Genomic DNA, 11,746 nt, shown 5'->3' with positions numbered 1-11,746 from the left:
TAAAGTAAAACCTATCCCAAATTGTGATGACAAACATATCTCGGGTGCGGTCGGTTATTCCCAGTCCCTATAATATCGACAGTCTATAATCCCGACACCAAAATCCCGATAAATGCAGAATCCCGATGATCTAAATCTTGACAGCCAAAATCCTGGCTGAGATTCGATCAGATGAATTTGAGTTTAGTTAATTTTTTTGTTTCTAATTTTAGATGATAAGAAACAGTTTAGTAGTCTAGTAATATACTGTACATAATCCTTTTAACTAAGATAAAAAATTTTTTCTTTTAATTTCATTAATAATATAGTAACGTTAGTTAATTTGCATTAATATTAATAAAATTTGTAAACAATTTACATTGGTATTAATAAAATTTACAATGAATTAACCTCTTACTGCGTCATTTTAAAATTATATTTATAAAAAACCTTTTGGATTTTGATTGTCAAGATTTTTAACTGTCGGAATTTGTGACTATCGGGATTTTATTTCAACTCGGGATCTTGGTGTCGGGATTTTATGGTAAACCCATGTTCCTGCATCAGGTCTTTAGCTTCAATCAACTCAATGAATCTGTGCCGTCCATAATGGTATTTAAATTAAGACTTAGGTACACATTGCCTATAAATACACAATAAATAAGTTAAATATATGAAACGAGAAATTTCCTCAATCTACTAGCGAATGCAATAAAATAAATGTATGCGGATTACAGTTTATAAAGTTTATTTTTGAGCCGGAGATGATCATTGCGAAGTAACTAGCATCGATCAAAAAAAAAAAAGTATTAAAAAACAACAGATAAAGCCTGATCGGGAGAAATTTTATTTGTAATTTTTCATCGATATTATTTCGATTCCCAATAGGTACATAATAATAAAACGTCATCCGAACGTCGGAACCATTTTTGAGCAGCGCGAACGGAACGAATGGTTCCATGAGATTCGACTCTGAAAGTCGGTTTTGGCCAATTAGATCACGTGCCGCTGCATATTTCCAAAAAAGGAATTTTGTGCGGATCATATAATTCTGGCCGGAATTATGAATTATCAGAGCCGGTTCAAGTCGATTCGGTTTGACTCGTTCCGGTTCGTGAAACCGAAACCGAACCGATAGAGTCGTCCCATCCCTAAATGCAGTGCAGTAAAGCTAACACTCCGGACAATCATGTCAGTGCATAATTTATTTTTATTTTAATAAATAAATATAAAGCGGAAGGTCGAATAACACGTGATCTGTAATTCCGGCCAGAACTTTCGTAATGTCGGCCTGTATCACATGCGGAGTTGGTTAAACCCGCACTATGCTTTGACTCGAGTCCTGACTCGAGTCCTGGCTCGGGTTACTCTGAGTTCTCGAATTTACTCGTTCTGATTCGAGACCAACCGGCCAAGTTCTACAAAAAACGACGCTTGTAAAAACAATTAATTATCCTTTAATATCCTCACAAGTAATTACAGTATGTACTTGTTCGTAGAATCATTTAAGAAATTATTATGTTAACACAGAGAATTAATTTGTCCAGTTTATTCTTAATGTCTACAACGAGACTCCATGGGAATTTGAAAATTCCGTGATTTACTCTGCTTCTCGTGTTTAATAATGTGCGTCATCGGAAATACTCGATTTGTTTAGTACAATATCGAAAAGTTTCGTTTCTATGTAGTAAAATTTGAAAAGTAATTTTATTATGTATAAAAATAAATAAATATTCTATATTGAATTTCTTACCAATAATATCGTTTTAAAAATAACTTTGGAAGAAACTTTTAAATTAATTAATTACGTAATTTAAATCTACTCGATTGGATTAATATGACTTTAAAGATTTTCCTTTTTTGATATTAGGCGAAATAAATAAGTATTGATAAACAAAGAATTTTTAGTGCCAAGAAATCGAATAAAGAAATCTTGTTGCCACATTTATTTTGATTTACCAAATTCGGTTCATTTACATTATGATCAACGAGTTTATAAATAGGTTAATTAATTTTTATTTGTTTATTTAAAATACGGGTATGGCGCCAAAAGTGTGAAAAATGTGAAAAAATAATAATGCGTTTTTAATTTCAGTCAGACAATTTTTTTTTCTTATAAATTTCTTTTTTGAAAAAAAAATTTTTTTAGATTAAGTTTTGTCTGAATTTAATGATTCTTTTTTTTTTTAAATAAAGCAAAACTTTCTTTTTTTTTAAAAAAAAAACTAAAGTATTTTGATAATATTTTTTTTTTTTTTTTTACGACTTTATACAAAAACATATAAAAAAAAGAGAACGCAACGAACATAATTTTATTATGAACGACACAATTACTTTACGTCGTTGGAGAATATTCCAACTTATATTGTCAACCATCATGTTATCCCTTGGTATATATATTTATATATATATTTATAGATATAATAATATTTTTACCTCAAACTTAAAAAATGAAAATTAATTAAAATTATTAATTATTAGAAATATCGAACATCATATTATACGATTCTTTTAATCCTACTACTGATATTAAATTGAATAATGAATTTCAATTACTTCGAGATAAGTAAGTATTGGATGAAATTTTTCCAATTTTTTTATTATGTTAAATATTTAAAACATTAACCAAAAATTATTTATTATTTATTATTTGAATAATTTCAGAAATAGATTTATCATCTCAATCGTATGCCTGCCGACGATATTAATATCAATTGCCCTATTAGGTATAATATACATTATTTAAAAAAGAATTCAAAATACGCAGATTGTTTCGTAACGATTTATACAAATTTCTCTAATATATTTTTTTTTTAATAGTATATGTTACTATTAAAGGTGAAAAGATTGTTAAAAGAGTTAAACTTATACAGAAAGCTGATAAGCTCAAGAATATCGAAATAGAAGTAAAGCAATCTAACGGATTATTGTATAAAATAATTAGCCGAAATATTAACTCGTATGTAAAAAATTTATTTAAGAATACATAATATATTTATTATAAATATTTAACTCTGAATTTTTTATTTTTCTTCTTTATTTAGGATATTATTGTTTACGTGGTCTTTAACAGGTGATTTTTATGATTTTTATTTTTTTTTAAAAGTCGGATTTTTTTTTTGCGTTAAAATATTAATAAAAAATCTTTTTTATTAATCGAATTATTTATTTATTTTTTAGTTATCTTAAACACGATATTATTCCATAAAAATAGGGATTTGTTGTGCAATAGGTTGGAAGAGAAAGAACGTAATTCAATTCTCTGCAATGATTTTATAGCTAGTCTTGTGTTAAGCATTCTAATGTTTTTGTCATGTATTTATATAACATTTATGAAACTTTATTATTCATCTCATGATAACAAACCAGGTGAAATAAATTTAAAGGAATAAGATTTACGAATAGAATTAATAGAATTGACGCAACAACTTCTGAGATGAATAGAGAAAAATTAAGGATATATTCAGTACATGTTACGTGATTTAAACAATTATGTACTTTTATACTGTATAACAAATCAAAATATCATTTATATCAATAAAAATATCTATATTATCTTCGATGATGTAAAATATCTGATCAAGATAACTAGGATAACGCCCGCTTTGGGTAATGGAGAAAAGCAAAAGTCCCATGATCGTTGATTAACATTGGTATGGTTTTTGTGATGAATTATTTCATATGTTCTTTTTTTTTTAACAAAGTCGTTATTGAATAATAATAAGACACGAAAGAATATCAACTAGTGTTCGTTTGATTTTTTAAATTTTTTACAATCGTTATTTAAGAATTTAGTGCAGGGATCCTTTTGGTAATTAATGTGATCATTTGTAATCACGTTTATTTCTTAAAATACACATGGCGTGGACTTTATGTGCGGCCTTAAAGAATTTTTCGTATTTTTTTCTTAGTCAACAAGTTTTACTTAAGAGTGAAAAGAAGGTTTGAAAGTTCATTTGATTTTTATTTGATAGAAACCCATTTATTTTCGCTTTATTTAATAATTTGAAAACCATTGTGTTTATATATATACATTCAGATAATTGCACTGTACCGATGAATTTTCATGACCCATTCACAATTAATAAAAAACCTCATTGTACCGATATTATATAATCTCGCGATGTAGTATGTACCCGATATTTTAAGTTACACTAGCATTATTTGTTAACGATTTGGCTGAAATTAACTGAAATTACAAAATTAATTTTTTTTTTTTTTTGGAATTTTGAACCATCTTAATTCCGGTCAGAATTAGACTAGCACAAATTATAATCTACCGATAATTTATATTTTTCCCTAAAGCAACAGTATCGGTGCATCAAAGTTTGAATTATGTTAAATCTTGTTATTGTAAAATTGATTGATTTCTTTTAATTATTAGCAGAATTATTTTCTGAAATTATCGTGCTAGGTTTATAAATTTTTTATTTGGCGCCAGTAGCTCCATATTTTAATACATACTAGGAAAATGGAAACCGTTCAAGTCCTTCGCGTTGCATTGTGGCATATTTCAGGGGTCAAATAGGTAATGTTACATAAATCGTGATACATATTCAAAAAAAAAGGAAATAAAATTGTCGATTGTGACAGGGACAAAAACAGGGGTTAAATATGTTAAATAGTTCTTCGCTACGCTTCGGACAATTAATAATACAAATTGACAAATATACGCTATTGGGCATAATTGCTGATTGATAAAACGATACATAACACACGAGAATTGCGGATTGACTAATTCAGATAAAAAGGATCAATTTCTTGATTATCTCTTTGTAAGTAAAATATCATGGCAAAACATAAATGATCTTCGCCGAACGAAAAAATTCTGAGTACAAAAATTAAGAAAACAAAATAAATATATTTTTATTATCATTATAAATATATTATGAATAATAAATTTCACTTATAAAATGTAATAATAATTATAAGATTTAGGTTAGTTCATAATCTATTAATAAGAAAAATGTATCTTTTCAAAAAAAATAAAAATTAAATTAATTTACTAATTCACCTACTATTGCTTCATTAGTAGGGTTTGATATTTTATATACAAATATATCTTTGATTGCCTTTTCTATTCCTAATAGAATAGGACTAAATAAATAATACATTAAATCTTATAAATTCCATGAGTCCCTTTTCCAAATTCTGGTCAGAGTCCATACGGTATAGTATGTTTAACGCAATCTCGCTCATGATTTTACAATATTAGAAGAAGACAGTGTTAGAACATGGGCGGGTCATTTTAAATTCTTTAAAATGACGCCGGTGATTATGAATATGTTCTATGATTCTTTGGTCGTTACGAAGGAGTCCGAGGAGAATGCGTGTATGGTTTCTCAAGATTTTAAAGAAATTATGACTTAGAGTAATACCATCCGGCACTTGAGATACTAATAATATGATCAGCGAAATCAAAAAAGTAAAAGCAATTTCTTGCAATAAAATTAGGTACCTGCTTGTCCAGATGATCCAAAATTCTGAATTATATGAATAAAATTAAAATTCTGTAAGATATTTCTACTAAAAATCATCACGAGACCGAATCTTAATCATGTAAATCATATACTGTAATTTAGCGATATTAATATAAAATATTAATAATATTTAAAAGAATAAAATTTATGATTAAAAGACTTCACCTTCAAGGCTACAGATATCATGGGATTGAAAGGGATGTTTTTTCATCCAACTGGTTAGCTTAGAAGTTTTACCTTTTAAGGTCTCAATCAAATAAGGGAGGAAGGAGAGCTAGGGAGCAGGTTACTCTGGATTATAAAATCTTTTTTAGTTTTTAAAATTCAACCTTGTTTTAGAAAAATTTAATTAAATAAAAAGTATTTTCAGCGTTAATTAACATTAAAAAATACTTCATTCAAAAATACCTTACAAAGCAATATTAGATTTCAACATGATTATATTATCCTTATTTATCCCTTATTGCAGATACATTTTTCACCGATCTTAATTTTTGTAAAAAAATACTCATTTTAAGAAAATCATTTTATAAGCTCATGATTTTTACCGGTTAATCCTTTCTGTTTTTCAAAAATTCTTAAAGTTGACTAAATTCAGATATTATTATGTCATTATCACCCCATTATAATTTTATTACTAAAAAAAGATTCTCGGCTAAATCATTAACGGCATCTTACAATATATTGAATCGGTTGTTCTAAAGGAATATTTTAACCAAAAATAGATTAGCAGGAAGTAGATCATACAAAGTATTCTAAATTGGTTTTCCTTAGTAATTTTTTATTCACGTGTCTCATAAAAAGATAATTATTCTATAATAACCATTTGTCGTAAATATTATGTAATAAACACGATATTTGCCAATCTGTGAGATCAATGACTTTATGAATATGGTTTTTGTAATGTATTTGTTGCCAGAGTACAACATACCGATAAAATTTGCGACCAAAAAATGCTGTTATAACATTTGTTTATCGTTCTTTTATTCAAAGACTAGATGGATTTTTTAAAAAAAGTGCGAAAAATCATTATGGCTAATATTTATTGTTGTTGAGATTGAACTCCTACTCGTAAATCAAGACTCGGATCACGTGATTAATATTGCAAACTAATACGAGTTCAGAATGTCATTTGATAGTCGCGCAGGTGGCTTTATATTAATGGATAATTCTAGCTAGTTTATTTTCATTTTATGCAATTAAATATACGTAATACGCACAATTGTATGAGTATTAGACGAAAATCGATAATCGATATGCAACACGATTATAGATCTTAGAACAATTCTTGCGTATAAGAGGTTCATAATTCGAAAAAAATGATGGTAATGTCGAATGATCAAGACATAACAATATAACATAAAAAAAAAATTACATTATCACTGAAAGTTCTTCCTTAAAAATTATTCCACATCCTTTATAAAAATTCGCGTATATAGTCGTAAATAATCCAAATTCATTGAAATTGGGTACGACAGCATTCAGTTTGCTGGAAAAGTTCAAAGTTAATATGATTCGAAAAATTGTTTCAAGACTTATTAGTGAAATGATATTATTGTCCATACACAAATTATCATTAAACGTTATCATAGTGAAAGCATCATTTATAGCGATACTGCGGGCTGCGGTTGGTCTTTTTTTATGAGATCGTCAGTTAAAAAAACCGAATTGGTAACCGGTCAATCTACCGAATTACTAATTAGATATTAACACAAAATTACTGTACGTTTTTGCTTTGAAATCCAAATTTAAGCTTTGTACACTTGTACCGGCTAATTTTAAACCCATCAATTTTTTTTTTAAAAAAAAATTTGCACTTATGCATATATATACTGTAGTTTACTCATTATAAAAAATTTTCATATGTGCGATTTTCTTTTTAATATTTGGAATTTTTTATATTAAACAAAACGAATTTCTATATATATAAAGATATACTTAGAAAAAACATGAAAAACAGAAATATTACGCCATCGCGTCATCAAATTTAATTGAAACAATATCAACAATATCAACCAAACGTTATTGAAGATCATTATTACAAACGGCAAGATCATCGATATACAACTGAATTGTTTGTCGTACAAGTACAGTGTGTCCTAAAGTATAAAAATAACTCATTAATTTTCGAAAAAAAAATTTTTCCCTCCCTTACATTTGTTTTTTTTTTAATAAAAAAGAAAGAAAGAAAAAAAATAAAAAAAATCAAATGTCGAAACTCAATAATGACGTACTTTTCTTGATATTAGAAGAATTAAATGATGATGTAAAAGCTCTTTACTCATGTCTATTAGTTAACAAAACTTGGTGTCAAAATACGGTTCCAATTTTATGGAAAAATGCTTTGAAATATTTTAAAACAGAATCAATAAATTTAATTATTATGCATTTATCAAATGAAACGAAAGAATATTTAAAATGTCAACGCATTTTATCGCCAGTTGAATTTCAGGAAAAACCTTTATTTAATTATATTGGATATATTAGATATTTAAATTTAACACGCTTAGAACAGTTACTTTTTAGGATAAGAAATGTTGAAGAATATAAAATCTCTAATATTATAGATGAAATATTAGAATTATTTATTAATAGAAATACAAAAGTTACTCATCTTTATATACCATCAGATTTTAATCATCAAATTCACCTTATTCCAGGAGCAGAACATTGCTTCTCAGGACTTAAGTTTCTTTATTGTAGTACTGATGATACAAATCAAAATCTTTTAGAAGGATTGTCTAAAATAAGTAGATTAATTAGAAAAATGGAGTTATTTGTTTTAACAAGTAATTTTTCTGGAATTATTAAATTAATTGAATCTCAAAAACATTTAAATGAAGTTTGGTTTTACTGTCAAAATAAATCAATTCGTGAATCTCTTGAAGAATCATTAAATTGTCGTACAGAAATTGTTAAACATGTAAAATTATTTTTTAATTAGTTTTATTTAATAATTTAGAAAACATTTTACATCACATATAAAATTTATTTTTTTTATGGAGGACAATATTATTAGGTTTTTTTTTTATTTAGGTTAGTTTAAATCATAAAACGTTTGGTTTTTCTATTAAATTTTGAATTTCGAACCTTTTTTTTAAAAAATTATTTGTAGTTTTAAACAAATTCTCACATAAATTAAAATACCTATTATTATTGTAATCTTCTTTTCTATTTATTTTAAATAAACAATTTTATTATAAAATATTTCTTCTAAAACAAAAAAAAAGTAAAAAGTAAAATAACCGGAAATTATCCGAAATCCTCCCTTGTATTTTCGGAATATGTTTTTGAAAACGTGAAAGATCTTGTTTCGGAGGAATGACTATTTCGGTCTTTAACCGATATTAGCCCCTTTATCTATGTCGATCATAATAAAATCTAATTATATATATTCATGTACTTTATTTCTTAAAAGAATTGTTGGGTAAAAGTGGTATTACTGGTATAGCGGTTTTTAATTTATAAATTTATAGTAAAATTTAATAAAAATTGAATACATCGTTCATTCTCAAAGAAAATAAAATAAAATAAATAAATAAATAAAATTCATATTTAAATTTATTAAACATTCTATACTATAATAATTAATTATTATTTTATTCTATCCCTGATTCGTATTTGATAAAAAAAAATCGATAAAAATCCAGAACCTTAAAAAGTTTTCATATTTTTTTCAAAAATCGGAATTTTCACGAGCCAATCATCAATCATGTATAATGACGTAAATCAATCGGGTTTTTTCAGTTAGTCCAAAACAGTTTTTATTTAATGAATCACAATTTAATATCCAGTAAAATTTCTCAGATCAATTTATCCATCCCAATAACGGTAATGTGAATTTACGATATTCGAATTAGTTTGAAATAGTTGTATTCTTTAATGTAAATGAGTCGACAAAGTGAATTAATTTTGAAAAAAAGAACGATAAAAATATTATTTATCATAAAATATTTATAAAAAAAAAAAGAAGAAATGAGAATAAAAAAAGTAATTTGATTTTGTACAACTTTTGGAAGAAAAAAGTATTTTCCAATAAAACGAATGCATCTAATCAAAGACTATTGTTTTTTACTTATGGCTTAGCTTGATTTATTGCGCCTCTCCAATAATTCCTTTACGTGCATATTTCTCGTTTTCATACTAGTATTTATTAAAAAAAATGTTGAGCGAGATATGAGCCATTCCCAATATCAACTTGATGAGGCTATAAAATGACTAATGAAATTACGAAATTTAATATTTCTATAAATTACTTTTTAACGTCGTTATACATTATTGTGATCTTAAAATTCCCAAAACCATGTCAATCTCATGGCCAATAAAAATTTTTTAGAAACACAAAAACGTAATTCTAATTTATTTTGTATAAGACCTTTTTAAACATAGCATTTAACAATTTCTTTTTTTATCCATCGGACTTATGTCCGATGTACTATTACGTTAACCTAAAATTTCATGGTCGATCATATCGTCACAATACCTATTACTGCATCAAGTAAACATTCAACCCAAATATTTGTTATAAATATTTCCAAGTGGTACCACTATTATTTAAACACACAAACGCCATTCTTCAACTAATATTTTTAAGACAATATTTATTATAATCTTTTATAAAATTATGTATTAGCTGTTGGTTCATCATTATCTATCTATCATCTTAAAATTTTTTTTTTTCAAAGAAATTTAAATTATTGAAATGTATAATTAATATTTTTTTTTTTAATGAAAGATGATATTGTTTAGGTTGAATATAACTCAATATAACTCAATCTGGGTCACAATATTGTGGGATGAACCAAAAGGCGTTTTTCAGATTTCCAAATAGAACTCTCACTTTGTGGTAGGTGCCTCAAGGAATATCAATATATGTAATTTAATGCTGCTTATGGAAAAATTTATTTTTAACCATATTTAGGATGGGATTCTATTACGTGAATTATTCTAGAAGTAATCCATGACTTCTCGTGGAATATTAATTGTATTAGAATATTCATCCTTCAACAGAGTTTTTTTTTACTACTTGTATTTATCCATAAGACCGTAACGGCAGTTATGGCAGTAATGGCACTATTATACGATTATATTCTGATATAACTCTTAAATCTTTCAATCGTAAGTCATCTTATATATTTTATCATTTTTTGTGGTGATTTGTAATTAATTCTAAGCCATTTACCGATTCAGTAGTATTAGGAAAATTTCCTGAGTTTGAAATCAGTTACTACAGGATACGTTCAAAGGACAACGTAAATTGATAAAATTAACTACAAAGAGTGGAATCAAAGAAGCAAGAAATAAGTTAATCAGGTATTTATTAAGAATTAATTATATGTTATAATATTTAGAATAATGAATTTAACGTTAAACTATCTGTATTACAATTACAATATTTCTAATATAATAAACCATTTTATTTTTATAAGCCATAACAAAATAAATCATAATAAAAGCGTAAACAATATGGGTATGAGCGTGTGATGTCACAATGATGTAATCATATATTTCAAATATTAATTGGTTAAAATCAATTACACGTTCGCCTTTAACACCTTTAACACTCTCAATGTGAGAAAAAAAAATTAAATTTTTATTACGACGACGACAGGACTTGAACCTGTGCGGGCAGAGCCCATGTGATTTCTAGTCACACTCCTTAACCACTCGGACACGTCGTCAATACATACATAAAGTAGACCTATTGACACGAATTTTGTCTAATTAATAGATTGATAGTATAATCAGATGCTTGCACTTTTTTTCGTAAGTATCTAAAAAGAAGTGCAGGGTTTGGATCGTTATGGTTAGAATTAGGGTTGATTAGGATCAGGTAAAGAAGGTTGAATGGCGAATGAGGTGTTAAAGGAGATTACAATAGTGAGATTTTCTTGAATACTATTTAACATAATCAACCACTCTAAATATAATGATAAAAATTGAGAAAAAAAAAATTAGGTCAGGAGAACGAGCGAGGGGCACAATCCCAAAGAAATAATAAATGTTCGATATTTTTCTTTACGATTGAATAAATAACCAAATAAAAGACTAGACTTGCAAATTTATCGTTAGGCCGTTTCAACTTGATTGTTTGTTTAACGTCCAGATTTTCTGAAAAGTTTGAGGGGAGGAAGGTTACCGTTACTAAATGAAATACATAATAAAACTTGGAAATTCCGGGAAATTTCAGAAAAATTCAGAAACCCATATTTTAAATTTAAAGAGGACATATGTTGTTATATGTGTATCAAAATTTAGATTTTTTAAAAAAATAGGGTGGGTACGTT

The 11,746-nt window shown here is 26.7% G+C and overlaps 3 protein-coding genes across 3 annotated transcripts; all 3 read left to right on the top strand.

The window, feature by feature from the left end:
* The first annotated feature begins 2,042 nt into the window (after positions 1-2,042).
* Positions 2,043-3,597, top strand: OCT59_016202 (uncharacterized protein). The gene is made up of 6 exons (XM_025322348.2): positions 2,043-2,369; positions 2,461-2,545; positions 2,644-2,705; positions 2,800-2,938; positions 3,024-3,052; positions 3,160-3,597. Exons 1-6 carry the CDS (start codon positions 2,297-2,299, stop codon positions 3,369-3,371), a joined length of 600 nt encoding a protein of 199 aa, XP_025166492.1. The 5' UTR covers positions 2,043-2,296; the 3' UTR covers positions 3,372-3,597.
* A 4,015-nt stretch (positions 3,598-7,612) lies between these two features.
* OCT59_016201 (uncharacterized protein) lies at positions 7,613-8,678 on the top strand. The gene has a single exon (XM_025328474.2). It carries the CDS (start codon positions 7,669-7,671, stop codon positions 8,401-8,403), a length of 735 nt encoding a protein of 244 aa, XP_025166494.1. The 5' UTR covers positions 7,613-7,668; the 3' UTR covers positions 8,404-8,678.
* Positions 8,679-10,255: 1,577 nt separating this feature from the next.
* On the top strand, positions 10,256-10,720 carry OCT59_016200 (uncharacterized protein; the record flags this gene model as incomplete). The annotated part of the gene is made up of 4 exons (XM_066132313.1): positions 10,256-10,305; positions 10,381-10,412; positions 10,503-10,577; positions 10,653-10,720. 4 exons carry the CDS (start codon positions 10,256-10,258, stop codon positions 10,718-10,720), a joined length of 225 nt encoding a protein of 74 aa, XP_066003309.1.
* Positions 10,721-11,746: the final 1,026 nt, after the last annotated feature.

Source organism: Rhizophagus irregularis, chromosome 24, assembly GCF_026210795.1.
Source record: "Rhizophagus irregularis chromosome 24, complete sequence".
Taxonomy (NCBI): Eukaryota; Fungi; Glomeromycota; class Glomeromycetes; order Glomerales; family Glomeraceae; genus Rhizophagus; species Rhizophagus irregularis.
This window is presented reverse-complemented; position numbering and strand designations above follow the sequence as displayed.